General features: G+C 52.9%; 5 protein-coding genes across 5 annotated transcripts; 1 reads left to right on the top strand and 4 right to left on the bottom strand.

Moving 5' to 3' along the window:
- Nucleotides 1–9: 9 nt before the first annotated feature.
- POSPLADRAFT_1066716 (hypothetical protein) lies at nt 10–2,630 on the bottom strand (the record flags this gene model as incomplete). The annotated part of the gene is made up of 10 exons (XM_024482103.1): nt 10–439; nt 501–884; nt 1,003–1,408; nt 1,458–1,699; nt 1,750–2,016; nt 2,069–2,204; nt 2,258–2,286; nt 2,361–2,414; nt 2,468–2,523; nt 2,573–2,630. 10 exons carry the CDS (start codon nt 2,628–2,630, stop codon nt 200–202), a joined length of 1,872 nt encoding a protein of 623 aa, XP_024337212.1. The 3' UTR covers nt 10–199.
- Nucleotides 2,631–2,894: 264 nt separating this feature from the next.
- POSPLADRAFT_1047859 (hypothetical protein) lies at nt 2,895–5,374 on the bottom strand (the record flags this gene model as incomplete). The annotated part of the gene is made up of 10 exons (XM_024479376.1): nt 2,895–2,909; nt 2,960–3,020; nt 3,075–3,244; nt 3,299–3,338; nt 3,392–3,690; nt 3,744–4,049; nt 4,106–4,339; nt 4,394–4,486; nt 4,536–5,091; nt 5,142–5,374. The coding sequence occupies 10 exons, from the start codon at nt 5,372–5,374 to the stop codon at nt 2,895–2,897; spliced, it is 2,007 nt and encodes a 668-aa protein (XP_024337211.1).
- Nucleotides 5,375–5,556: 182 nt separating this feature from the next.
- On the top strand, nt 5,557–8,014 carry POSPLADRAFT_1182947 (hypothetical protein; the record flags this gene model as incomplete). The annotated part of the gene is made up of 17 exons (XM_024488960.1): nt 5,557–5,792; nt 5,861–5,925; nt 5,978–6,072; nt 6,123–6,243; nt 6,301–6,317; nt 6,370–6,449; nt 6,503–6,509; nt 6,566–6,603; nt 6,654–6,688; nt 6,738–6,964; nt 7,019–7,122; nt 7,177–7,297; nt 7,357–7,372; nt 7,422–7,659; nt 7,714–7,748; nt 7,806–7,812; nt 7,865–8,014. Exons 1-17 carry the CDS (start codon nt 5,610–5,612, stop codon nt 8,012–8,014), a joined length of 1,539 nt encoding a protein of 512 aa, XP_024337210.1. The 5' UTR covers nt 5,557–5,609.
- A 119-nt stretch (nt 8,015–8,133) lies between these two features.
- POSPLADRAFT_1040583 (hypothetical protein) lies at nt 8,134–9,226 on the bottom strand. Its single transcript, XM_024477763.1, has 5 exons — nt 9,128–9,226; nt 8,925–9,022; nt 8,710–8,861; nt 8,524–8,652; nt 8,134–8,462 (listed from the first exon to the last, which is right to left on the bottom strand). The coding sequence occupies exons 1-5, from the start codon at nt 9,158–9,160 to the stop codon at nt 8,266–8,268; spliced, it is 609 nt and encodes a 202-aa protein (XP_024337209.1). The 5' UTR covers nt 9,161–9,226; the 3' UTR covers nt 8,134–8,265.
- An 836-nt stretch (nt 9,227–10,062) lies between these two features.
- POSPLADRAFT_1147265 (hypothetical protein) lies at nt 10,063–12,684 on the bottom strand (the record flags this gene model as incomplete). The annotated part of the gene is made up of 6 exons (XM_024486042.1): nt 10,063–10,611; nt 10,747–10,917; nt 11,008–11,181; nt 11,273–11,673; nt 11,823–12,387; nt 12,511–12,684. 6 exons carry the CDS (start codon nt 12,682–12,684, stop codon nt 10,063–10,065), a joined length of 2,034 nt encoding a protein of 677 aa, XP_024337208.1.
- Nucleotides 12,685–13,466: the final 782 nt, after the last annotated feature.

Below are 13,466 nucleotides of genomic sequence, written 5' to 3'. Positions count from 1 at the left end.
TGCGCACAGTAGACTATACAATTGGCTAATGATTGCTCGGAAATATCTGTGCGAGGAGCACATCGGCGTTTGCTACATTCGATGGATGGTGCATTGTTACATTCACATTCAACATTCATTCTGCGGGCCTACGGTTGCTACAGTCTGCCCTCTTCCCTCTCCCTGGTCAGCACACCCGACGTTTTCAGTCGGCGTTCGTTCACACCGTCTGCATTTCGTTCTTGAACGGCTCGAGCGTGAACTCGACCGCCGAGCACGGGTACGGGATCTCGAAGTTCTCTAGCACTGTCGGGTGCAGGATGCCGAGCACGCCGATCTCCCGGTCGGTCGTGGCGCCGAACACGGCCTCGACCCCGCGCTTGACGGCCGGCAGGATGCTCTTCTCCTTCGGCGGCGCGCGATAGTAGATCGTCGCGGCGCGCCCGGGGAAGAACGTCGCGTCTGCGGATCGTATCGGTTCACAGAATCTATATAACACGCGTGCAGAGCCAACAACACGCACCCTCGCGCTCCTTGAGGTAGTAGCCCGTCTCGGCCTTGTAGTCCGTGCCCGCAATGCGCGGCACCTCGAGCATCTGCATGACGCGGTCGAGCAGGCCATGGATGACCTCGAACCCGGCCGTGCGGTTGCACCACACCGCGGCGGCGTGCCGCACGTTGCGCGCCTGGCGCTCGCGCGCGGCGTCCTTGACTACGACGTCGGACGCCTCGAACACCTTGATCGGCAGCGCGTGCGAGCGGTTCTCGCGGATCGTCTTGAGCAGGCCCTGCAGCAGCGACGTGCGCACGACCTGGAACTCGAGCGTCTTCGGGTTCGCGATGCGCACCGCGCGCGTGCCGTCGTCGCGCCGGTTGAGCCACGCGAAGTTCTCCTCGTGCGAGCACTGTGCGGGGCAGGGCAGGGGAGTCAGCGGGGGCGCGTCAGAGTCAGAGTCAGAGTCAGAAGGGGGGCCGGCGGTCAGCGGGGGCGGCGCGGGCACGGAGGAGGACGCGGGGACTTGCCAGGATAAGCGGGAGGACCTCCACCCAGCCCGCGAGCGCCCACTCGGTGCGGACGATGTCGCTGAGCTTGCTGACGGCGAGTGGCTGTGCGACGGTGCTCGTCGCCGGGAAGGTGTCCGGGAGGTTGTTGAAGCCGTACGCGATGGCGGCATCCTCCATGACGTCGCACTCGTGCAGGATGTCGGGCCGCGTCGGCGGGATCTGCACAAGCACCTCGTCCGGGTTGTTGGGCGACAGAGAGGCGTGCAGGGTCATACGCTCGAGCAGGCTGGCGACTTGCTTCGCATCCAGCGCGAGGCCCGTACATGAGTTGACGTAAGAGGCGTGTGCTGTGGTAGACCTATATGACAGGTCTGGGGTGATACGCGTCGTCCCGTCGGGGTAAATGACTTTGCAGGGTTCAATACTATCATACTGTTAGTGAGGATCTCAAGATGACGTACGCGAAATCCTACGTGAACGGTTCTGCACAGTATTCAGAGAACATCGTCGTGATGATATTGGCAACGATGTTGAGCTTAGTCTCGTCAGTCGCAGTGATATCAATGAAGATGTTACGAGTGTTCAATGTAATTTTGCTGTGCTCGGAGTTGATAATCGGGGGCATGGACAGGACTCTGTCGTGAATATCGTAGATGATGGGGTAAACTGGTGAGTCCCGAATGATATGCAGATAACGCGCGAGATGCTTTTCTGACTGTAGATAGATCAGACAACTTATCTTAGTGGGACCTTGCAGCGATTTACCTCATAGACCGTCATAAGTTCTTCTGCCGTAAAAGCTTGTTCTTTGTTCAACGGCACGAACTTAATGTCTTTTGGTGGACGAGCCTCATATCTGAAAGGAGGCTTGATCGTGTCCAAGTCGTGGGTACCAATAGCGACAAATTGGCGACGTCGGCACAGGTTCTGATGCAGCTTGTCTTGCAGATCAATGAAGGAGTCATACGACAATTGCGTGAATTTAACATTGCGCAACACTGCGCAAGCAAAGTACGGTCGTATTTGCTTCGTCTGCGATACAGGTTGGTGAGGCTTCGAGCTACGGATACTCTCATGGACGCACCTCGGGGGCTATCGTGACATTGATGAGGTTCGCTTCGCCACCCTCTGGCATCACAAGCTTGTATTGTGGAGACTTGTCCAAGCCAAGGAAGACCCGCAGAGCGCGAGAGATGCCTTCGATACATAGCAGATCGTATCTGACAATAGCCGTTCTTTACTGTGATATATTCACTCATGCAGGTTCGCTAACCTATTCGCTGGGATCTCAATTTTGAGTTGCTGTATATGAGGAGGAGCTCATGTATGAGAGACGTTCTGTATTTCAAAAGAAAAATGAACATTTTGGTACGTACAGGCCGATCCGCAGGCAGTCCCTTCTTTCTCGCCGCCTCTACCTCCTCTGTTGTCTAGCTCCCGAGAATTACAGGACAGTAACAGGGTAAGAAGTTCAAGCACGCACGTCTTCATCGAGCTCAAGGCCAAACTCGAAGAGGAGTCTATCAAACTCTTCAGCAGCTGAGAACGAGTGTCAGAGGAAGAGCCGCAAAGCAGGATGTCTCTTTACAGTATGCACGACCGAGCCTTCGCCAGAGATCTTCTTTGTCTACAGCAACTGTCGGCATGGCCCTCTATGCACCAATTCCAGGATAGGTATTAAAGCAGCCAGACGAAGATGAGGAGTCTACGGGATAGAGTACAATGCCAGATCTCGCGATCAATATTCAATCGGTCAATTCGATCGAGTCAGTGCGTCGCGTCGGCGCTTGTTGGCCGGTGAATGTGATTGCATTTCCAAGATCTATATGCATAATCTCGAATAGCAGAATAGACACGAATACAGTACAAATATCCGACATGCACACCCCGTCATATCAAGACACTAATGATCACTTCCGATAGAACTGCAGAGAGGATTAGGATTACCAGCAAGGATATGCAAAGCGGCACTTACATTACGACGGAAGTTGAACCAGAGCGACAAACATCCCCGATCGAAGCTGCTTCGGAATCCACTGAGCAAAACAGAGTCAGCATAAGTCAACAAGTGAAATTGTAGGTAGTCATACCGTTTGTGAGAGAACTCCCATTCCCTGTTGACAATCCGGAACGCAATGTCTTCGTATGGAGGGCCGGCGCTGAAATGCAGGAGCACAGTCTCGTCGTTTCCGGGCTCTTTGACAATTTTGTACGTAGGTGCCTTCGACTTATCGATGAGGTCGGGGTAGAATATGTTGAACTGCATCGTGTACATCAGCGTGAGGACACGACGTAGAATCCAGACGACACATACCTTGTATCCTTGTACAACCTTTGGTGGGGGATTATCCGTACTAGACGAGAGTTAACATCGAGACATCAGCGAGTGACAACAGTTCAGGCTTACTCGTAATGTGTTTGGTTGTACTTGTTCCATTCATACCCCGTGTGCACGCGATTGAAGTAGCGAGGCTTACGAGGTCGATATTTATCCTCCCAGTTGTAAGATGTCGGGTGGGTAATATTCTCCTCAACGTTGAACAGCTCTTCCTCTTCGTCCAGCTCTCGCTCGGCTTCTGCACGGTATAGAGCCTCGGAGGCAAGATCCGCATTACTGGAAGCCTCCTCGTCATGATGCTCCTGTACAGGGGCTTGTGCGGTCTTTGGCACAAAGCGAGAAGCTGCAACCGCACGCCGTTGTTCCATCTACGAGAATAGTCGATAAGAGTTGAAGAGGAAACTAGGCTGGAAAGGCTTACGAGTGCACGCAGGTCCTCCTTGGCAGTAACAATATCAATTTGCCGCTCCTCGTAGGGCAATCGCCTGATGTCAAGGAGCTCCGGGCTCATTGATCTGTGATACTCCTCGACATCTTCTGCCGCAACAGCCTCTTGCTGCTCATTGTCAACAACAGGGACGACATGCCGCCCGTCATTTCTAGACGCTGACTTGGCAACACCAGCAAGCAGTTCTTCTTGGGCTTGCAAAGCCTCGTCGCGCTGCCGTTTGCGAAGTTGCTCTAGACGGTTGCGTACGACCACCTCGTGGAGAGTCTTGAGCTTAGCCTGTGCAGTGACTTCAGTGCACGGTACACAAAACATGCCGAGTACCCGAGACAGACCTTTGCTTTCCAGACGAGCATTTTCTTCAGTAAACTCTCCCAGTAGTCGGTGTCAATAGGTTCACCACTAGTAAGCTTAGCCTGAACCTGCTTCTGGAGCACGAGCAGATGCTCGAAAGATTTGCCTTGAAGGACTGCAGTAATATCGGCTTCTACAGCCGCGGCGGCCTCCACGCCCAAGCGTTTGTTGGCTGTGATTCGGTCCAACTGATCTTTGCATATGACCATCATGTTCTATTGGTCGAGAGTTTGAGAGCCCAGTCATTCGTAGGCGTTTTGGATGCTTACCGTCCAGAATTCGATATTGACTTCTGACTGTTCTAGCCCAAGATATCTCTCAATATCGTCGTGCAATTCCTCTACTTGCTCCGGCGAAAGACTCTACAATGAGCGTCAGACGTAGCCACCCCAGGTGAGAAGATATACTCACGTCAATTATGTTATACGGCTCATCCAAGTCAATCTCCAGGCCATCGTCATCTTCCTGTTCAGCTTCCTCGTCAGGAGGATTGACATATCGCAGATTGAGGGCCAAGAAGTCGACAGCCTTGGCTCTCTTCTCCTTGATGCGGATTGCGGCACGCCTGCGCTCCTGCTCCAACTGGAAGCCCTCTTCTTTCGAGAGCCAGTCAGCCATCTGCACAGACTCCGCCAGCCTCTGCATTCTCACTTCCTCCTCCTCCCGTAACCTTTGCTCTGCCTCTCGTTCCGCACGCCTCCTGTTCAAGCGCTCCAGTTCCTCCTTTGCCTCCTGCCGTCGGATGGCATCCCTCCTCTGCGCCTCTTCGAGGGACAAGCCTTGCTTGCGCTCCTTCTCATTCTTCTTATGCCAGCGGAATTGTTGGCTGAGGTTGACGTCATGGAAGGGGTTATCCGTAGCACTGTAGACACTGAGCTCCGCTACTTGACGAGCCTCTTCCTCCTCCTTGGCCCTCTTTTGTTCAGCCTTCCGCGCCTTTCTGTCGGCAGACTTGTCGCGTTTGCGTCTGAGGGAAACATCAATCAGACTGACAGCAGCGTCTGCGTGTCTACACACTTCTTTCTTTCCCTCTCCTCGCTTGCACTCCTGTTCCTCTGCCTACGACGACCTCCGTCATCAGCGTCACGGCTGCGGCTCCTCGTCCGACGCGACCTCCGTTTGTCGTCCTCTGAGTCTGAATCGTGCTTGGGATACTTCCTGTCCCGCCTATCTCTGTCTCTCTCCCGCTCGGGCTCGCGGAGCCTATCCCTCGGACGCGGCGATACTGAACGGGAACGATGCCTCGCCATGTCACTACGGTGGTGAGTATGCGCAGGAGTGTCCACTCACACTCGAGGCTGGTGAAGATGATGGTGTGGTGCAAAGAGCCGCGGACGAATGTCGGTCGATCACACTGTCGTCTTTGGCGCCGTGGCTTCACTTGCTCTCGTTTCACGCCGCGTCGGGGAGGGCGCGTTCCTCGTGTTTTCTTCGCCTTGTCCTCGTCGCTGTATCAACTGGACCTCCCTGTGTACTCTAGCTTGTATGATTATGCAGCTGCCTGCATTTCTGACTGGATTGTCCGCTCGCGCACCCTGCTGTCACCATTCGCGCCTTCTACTTCTGCGCAGTCTCCGCACGCAAGCGCATTACGACTATGTTCCTGAGGACGAGAGTCATAATGCCCCGTATAACTCAAGACCAGCTGGACTAGCTACCCCAAGACAGGTATACCTCAGCTGTCTGTTGTCTCCGTGGGATGTCTGACCTACGCCACGACCTACAATGACGTCTAGCTTGTCCAATATCTAGACGAGTTTGTCATCGGTCAAGAGAATGCTAAGAAAGTGTTGTCGGTGGCGTACGTCTGCGTGGCGCGCCCGGCTTCTTTGACCGTACTGAGATCTCAAAAGCGTCTTCAACCATTTCAATCGGGTGCACGCGAATCTGTCGGCCGTGATCGAGCATGATGAGAGCGCGGATTGGTTGGACACCGCAAGAGATCAGAGTGAGTGTCCAGGGTGTGTCTGTCACTGGTAATGTTATAATCCCTTGCAGCACAATCGGGGGTCGCACCTGCACATATACATCCTCATCCAAATCGCTTCTCCCTACACTCTGCGCTGCTTAGGCCCCGTCACCCACTGCCATTGTTTGAGAAGAGCAATGTGCTGGTGATGTGAGTGTTTCGCAAAACACTGGAATGCGCTGACGATGTCTGATGTTGTGTTTGAAGAGGGCCCACTGGGTCTGGTAAGTCCTGAGTACACGTCGCTATGTCACCCCTATAGTCATACTATGGCAGGCAAAACATTGCTTGCAAAGACATTGGCTAAGGTGCTTGATGTCCCATTCTCCGTGAGCGACGCCACCTCTTTCACCCAAGTTAGTCCCACTATTTCTCCCATTAATGGCTTTAAAAAGAACGGAATGATCAGGCAGGATGTTAGTCCGAGCTCGTTGAGTAGTGCGGCAAGAATCACTGATTGACTGTGCTGCAGATGTGGGAGACGACGTCGATATGTGCATCCAGCGGCTGGTAAGTGGACTCTGTCATGTTCTCTCGCGTTGATCCTTATAGGCTTTCAGCTGCAAGCTGCAAGCTGGGACCCATATCGTGCTAGGTAAGGTTAACGTTGTGTTGATTCGTCGTTTTCTGAGCCATGCGAATAGCATGGGTATCGTGTACATTGATGAGATCGACAAGGTCGCCAGGAAGACTGGTAGCGGAGGCATGGAAGGTACACGGGATGTCGGTGGCGAGGGCGTACAGCAGGCCTTGCTACGAATGATGGAAGGAACAACTGTCACTATACAAGCGAAGGGTGCTGGTGCTGTCGCGCCACCAACTGGCGGCGATGGTCGGTCGCGGCCTGGTCAGCGGCCTTCCAGCGTAGCTCGTAAGTCTGACCTTGAATCTACTACTGACAGAACTCAACCTGTTCGGATACCAGCGAGACCGGACGCCTTTTCTATTGACACGTCCAACGTGCTGTTCATTCTCAGCGGCGCGTTCGTCGGGATGGACACCCTCATCAAGCGACGGATTGACAAGGGTGTACGCACTTGTTACGTCTGAAGTGTGCAGGATACTTATCGATGGAATTGTCAGTCGATAGGTTTCACCGCCAATCTAGCGTCATCATCAGAGACCAAACCGAGCAATGGCCTGCCCTTTTTCACGCCCAACAAGAGATCAGTCCCGAATGTCTTGGATCTCGTTCAGCCCGACGGTGCAGACCTTCCTTCCTATATTCTTCCGTTGTTTCACACTGACGTCTGCATCGGACAGACCTGGTTAAATATGGGTAGGTGGCACTTCCGTCCGCTACTCGTTCCTCTGACGTAGCTGTGCAGCTTCATTCCCGAATTCGTCTCACGGGTGCCTTCTCTCACCACACTTGCACCACTAACGCCATCGGACCTGCGTCGAGTGCTCACAGATGTCAGGGGATCACTGATATCACAGTATACTGCGTTGTTCGGCTACTCTGGAATTGAGATCAGATTCACCAGTGCAGCGCTGGATGAGATCTGCCGCAAGGCAGCAGAGAGAGGTGGCGGGGCGCGGGGACTGAGAGGAATCATGGCAAGTGTTTAGAAAGCCTGAGCGCTTATTGATCGTACTTCGTGCTGAATTGACCTCCAGGAAACCTTGCTGCTCCAACCTATGTATGAAGCCCCGTAAGTACATTTCCATATACCGCCTGTACCGTATAGTGACGGATGTTCTTTCCCTAGTGGATCGGTGAGTTCATATATTTGCGGATATTGACCGCTCCTCACGCATCTTCCTATAGACTATCCGGCATATCCTGATCACGGAGGACGTCGTTCAGGGGAAGCAATCCGCTCAATATTGGAGTAAAGGTGATGGACCGGCGTTCTGGGAGGCATGGGCGGCTGCGGAAGAATCTTATACAAGACGAAATACACACAACGATAATTAGTGTACTGACCAGGCGGGCTAGTCGGACTAATTGCACTGGATATACCTCACGGGCATTGTCGTATGTCGAAACGACAGCATCATCTTGTGGCGATATTGGCGCCACTCGACCCTAGTTCGTTTATTTACAGTCAGATACAAAGTCATGTTGATTCGCAATAGAGTCAGGTGTGCAACGCTAAGACGAACACAATGGGTAGTTGAAACAACAAGTCGCAGTATGGGGGGAGGATATAGTATTGATAGTGGGATCTACTCTTCTTTCTTCTCTTCCGCTGCTTCTGCGGCCTCCTCCTTAGCCTCCTCCTTGGTTTCCTCCTTTTCCTCAGCTGGTGCTTCCTTAGACTCTTCCTCGGGCACTTCAGGGGGAGGAACATCGGCAGAGCTAGAGGTGAGGTTGGCGTTGATTTTCTGCGCGTTCTCGAAGGCATTCCTGAATTCCGCGGCATCTATAATTGAATCACATAGTAATTAGCTGCAATGCCGACAGGGAGGAAAAACTGGACTTGCTGTCAGCGTTGGCGAAGCGAATAGCTAGCGTCTCCGAGGTCGGAGGGTATTCAGAGTAGTCGGCGGCGACCTTCCAGACCCAACTTCTGTCGGAGCCAATGTTGGGCTGCAGTTTCATGTCGGAGGTGACTGCGCGTTGCAGAATCATGAGGGACAAGCCACTGATCAGGATACTGCAAGACTCACTTGCGTGGTTAGCGCAGACCTTCAGCGTCTTATCGCGTCTCATCACTAGCCGCACTTTCTTTGTCTCCTTGTGCTGCAGCAGACGGACATCGCCAGTACCACGTTCCTTCCACTCTGAGGAATCTGACGCGAATCGGAAGAGCTTAGCACGCCTGGTCAGGAAGATAAAACGGCGGTCAATCCAAAATGGGGGGCACAAGAGGTTTAACACGTACATCTTGAAGAGCACATCCTCATCCTCCTCGTTTGTCTTGGTCTCTACTTGCTCCGTGAGTTTAATGACGGGCTCAAAATGGGGGTCATGCTCCTCGTCCTGCGGACGACAAATTTAGATAATGTGCCGCTGGGGAGAAAGAGTAGCGAGATCGCGCGCATCGATCGAGGCGACGCGTCTCGGAGATGAGCACACGGAGCTTACACGAGGAGCGAGAGCATCAGAGACATCGGTCATGTTGAATCGAGGTGGGGGACTGTGGATCGTAACAGACAGAAAACACAGAATGAAGAAAGAAAGACGAGGAGACTTTTAGGTCTCGGTCGCGTGTGTTCCTTCTCCTTGTGGGCGCGTGCGGTCCCCGGGCACTGCGGGTGCCAGACATTCCCCGGGTCCTACTTGTCTCCCAGACCTTCATATTACTTATGACCTATCTTGTATGGGGACGATCATGATATTATATAGACTGGCGTGCCACTACCGACGTGACCCTATTTGACCGCGACTGAGTACTGTTGTGATACCATTACCATCGCTTTGCGTTTCCTCATTGTAGTGGCCTGGACATCGTCCTCTAGAATTGGACCGAGAGATCATGAGAACCGTGGCAGCTAGGCGGGGCGATCTTGTGAGCCCATAAAGATATGATCACCGATCATGTTGTTGCTTGCTATAACGATCCGCTGGAATGAAGTTGAAGTAATTGTCTACTCTGCTCTCAGGAGACTAGCTCGCGTCCGTTCGGAGATGACACTTGTGAATAGTTCCAGGCTGTGGTTTCCTGTCTTCGAACCCATGATTGCGCACAGATGTCGTGGTGAGTCGTCTTTGGTGCGATATGTTTGTGGGTAGTAGTCCCCTGGATGCATGAGTCCTACAAGTCTTGACATTGCACGCCTTGAATTCAATCATTCTGATGTGGCAACCCCTGTGACATTGCTGATGGACCATTCATTATCGTAGCAGCTGAAACGCGTCTGGCTGTATTGAGGTACTACCGCGCTACTGCCATAAGGCAAACGTTGACCACCTGCGACTCAACAAACATGAATGCTCCAGAAACTTCCGAGTCTAGTGTAACACGCATACATCATACATATAGTAACCGAACAAACGCGTAAGCATTGGGTACTTATACCTCAGGTCATGACTACGGCTTCGGAAAGGCTCATTCTCTGGAAGAGGCGCCTTCCCCGCCCGTGATGAAACTCTCGTCGACTGGTGATAAGGCTATAGCTGCCGCTCTTCCGCGATAGTATGGACAGCGGGCCCTCCGTGTGTAGGCGCGCTGGCCGCTTCACATCATTCAAAGATGATTGCCTCGATCGCTTGGGTCTCGGCTCGCCGTCTGTAGAACACAAAATTTTCGCTTCGTTGTGCGAGTTCAGGATTCCTCGATGAGCGACGCAAATTGGTCGGTCTCCACTTTGTCGCAGCATTCTATATCGGCACTCAGGACGTGCTTGGAAGATCTGAATGAGACTGTCATGGTCGTCAAGAGGCGGCCTCACTGCTTCTGTGATCGTCGACCCCTCAGGCGGACTGGCATCTCTACGCTGCGATGTTACGGGGAAGTGCGGGAGATCATCCTCAAGCTTGATGCAAACCGTGGTCTTCCTCTTCGATTCTGATGGCTGATTTGGTTGACTGCGTAAGATCCGCTGTGATTTCATGCGCTGAATCTCGTCCTGTTTTATCTTGTAGTGAATGCGACAACACGCAGCGAGTGCTTGAGTTAAGTCTTGAAGAGGTGGACACTGTCGCACAAGACCAAATTGCACGATTCCGCTGCGCATATGGATCAATTTGCTGTCACCACCCACATTGTATCCTTGGTCGGTGTTGTATGCATCGTACGTCCTATGGACATAGTCCTTCAGAAGCGTCGGCTCGCCAGTGAGCGCATGCCAGTGCCACTTGAGAGTGAGCCAATTGGTGACATGTATGAATGACTCCAGGTCGTCAGAGACCTCGTGCTTCTTCTGTTCCGAATACTTCAAAAGCAGCACAGACATGAACTGCCAAGTGCCCTATGACGCGAGGGCTCAGTTACTCGCGTCAGTCATCCAGAAATTTAAGCTCACCGAACGATGCACTTGACTCGAACCTTTCTCCGACTCTTTCTTTAGTTTGGATAGATCCCAATCGTTCAACACACCCTGGACGCGTCGCCTCCCATCGCTGGGAATGATGTCTTTCGTCATGACATTCGAAACGCTGAGGTCACGATGGAGAACCTCAGCTTTCTGCCATGCTGCCTTTGCATGCGGTTTACTCACCCATCAAAGCATGGTACATCACCCTGATCAGTTCCAGGGAATGTTCGTATGTGTCCAATGGACGACACACCTCGTCAAAAACAATGCGATAGTGAATACGTGCCTTCGATTTGCTCTTCGCGTTGCCGCGCTTCCTGAGATAGTCTTGCGTCAGCGTGTATTGGACGCGAGGACGAGCCTGAGCATCGGTACCCGCGAACACATCACCGTCGCTGATGGGCTTAGCGATGTAAGGAACCTCGTTCTGCCAGAGCTTGATATACGTCTTGTGTTCGGGTATTACATCCGCAAATCTCCAGCTGTCTTTCAGGTAGACCAAGCGCTTCTCGTCCACATTGTAAGCAACATATCCTTGCATCCCGCGTCCTATAGGTGATCCACTACTCTTGTGTGGTTTTGCGAAGATAATACCACGCCCAGACTCATGACTGTCGGTACCGCGTACAGGGTCGACCGGGTGTAGACCATCCCCTGTCGCATCGGAGTCCGAATGTACGAAGTGACAAGGTGGCGGGGAGAGCTGAACATCAGAGATGAGGTGTTCCTTAAAGATCAAGGTCTTCTAGATAGGCCAGTTGCCGGCAAGTTCCTTGTCGAAGCATTCCTTCTGATACTCAGACTGTTCTTTGTGATCTTTGCCTTCATGTCTTGCACCTCTTGCTTTGTTGCTGCGGTAACGGTCGGATCATATCCTCGCTCATGCCTAGCCATAGAGCCATACTTGTAGAGGAACCGGAACATGGTTTCCTTGTCTTCGTGGACGAAATCGAACGACTCAGAGACAATCGCCCCGGAGCGGTCCCATCTGAGCAGGCGAGCACGACACCCGGAAACGACAATCATGAAGCAGAATTGACGGGGCTGGTTATGCAAGACGGCAGCTGCATAATTGATGATTTGACCTCTGGTCAGGCGGTCGTCATCGGCGGTCAGGAAGATTATCTCAGATGCGGAGAACGTAAACGGATGACCGCCACTCTCCGTCTTGAACTCTATGACTAGGGAAGCCCAAGCCCAAGACGGTCTCGCGAGAAACGTCCTCTGTTCTTGCATTACATTCTCCGCTGTTTTCAGCTCGCCTTCAGTGAGCGAATAAGCTTCCTGAGCCTCTATTGGCAGGATATAGGATGACATCCGGTCGCATTTGCCCGCGGGGGTCGCCTCCTTTGTTGTCCGAATATCGGCCTGTATACTTCGCAACGAGTCTCCTATCTTCCGGACAAAGATTCAGAATATCTTGCGTTGTCCCACACTACACGTGTGTCTCAGTGAAATATAGAGAGCTGACATGTTGAGTAATCAACTCACAAACCCAGTATACATCTCCCATTCATTCTTTGTCGTGGTACTCCTCTCAAAGGACTTGGCGCGGAAAACTGCAAGAGCTTCATCTGTCGGCTCATGGCCAGGTGCCACATTTGAGAGGAAGTCTGATATGCGGATCTCCACCAGTGATCCATCATTTCGGTGTCCAGTCTGCATAACAATCGTCTGCGAAGTTCACCTAGGGCAGGTCCTGGAGGTATCTAGTAGACCCCCATCGGGGCGGTGGGAAATGGGTCTAACGAACACCATCCCCAGGGGGAGATCAGGGCCTATATCCCGATATGGATATAGGCATGTGCCTGATCGCACCCTCGAGGCGGGTTAGACGCCCGCCCGCCCTCCTTGGGATGCTCCTCCGCCGTACCTTAGGACGCTCCACCATCCCCAGCCTCTGTGTACCCTCGCCATATTTGTACCTGTCTACATCTTGATGCCATGTCTTTGCTATTTCAAATTAGCTCCTATGCTCTCTCGCCCGGCTATATTCTCGCTTTCACCATGCCGCCACCTAGTACTCTCCAGATCGGCGACGACCTGCTCCCATGTCCTGCGACACCCCCCCGATCGCAGCCACCGAGGATGCGCGATAACCAGAAGGTCATCCCCCGCACAGGGGCGCACTTTTTGACCCCCCAAAAACGTCGGCTCGGGGGCAAAAAAGATCAGGTCTTAGTTAGTCATCCAGGTGATACTCGTACATTGGCACTGCTAGCCCGTCTGCGTGCTTTAGAATCTCATGCTTCTACTCCCCCCCCCCCTCCCGAGGACGCCCTACCACCTGATCTTGAACCCGAACCCTTTGAACAGGAAATCCCTGTCCAGGAGCCATCGGACGCCTCACCCCCAGCCAAGCGTAGCAAACGGCTGCTACCCGATGCAGAGGCACACAAAACATTCGACCGGTGGCATGCTCTCATTCCCAAGCTAGTCCCGGCTCT

This window comes from Postia placenta (genome assembly GCF_002117355.1).
Source record: "Postia placenta MAD-698-R-SB12 unplaced genomic scaffold POSPLAscaffold_10, whole genome shotgun sequence".
Taxonomy (NCBI): domain Eukaryota; kingdom Fungi; phylum Basidiomycota; class Agaricomycetes; order Polyporales; family Adustoporiaceae; genus Rhodonia; species Rhodonia placenta.
Note: the sequence above shows the minus strand (reverse complement) of the source record. Positions and strands in the feature narration are given on the sequence as shown.

Excerpts from the sequence above, each read along its gene's own strand:
- POSPLADRAFT_1040583 (XM_024477763.1), bottom strand. The coding sequence starts at position 9,160 with ATGACCGATGTCTCTGATGCTCTCGCTCCTCGT. Across the intron at positions 8,653-8,709 it reads GGTCTGCGCTAACCACGCAA|TCACCTCCGACATGAAACTG; the intron begins GTGAGTCTTGCA and ends TGCAACGCGCAG. Across the intron at positions 8,463-8,523 it reads TCGCTTCGCCAACGCTGACA|ATGCCGCGGAATTCAGGAAT; the intron begins GCAAGTCCAGTT and ends ATTCAATTATAG.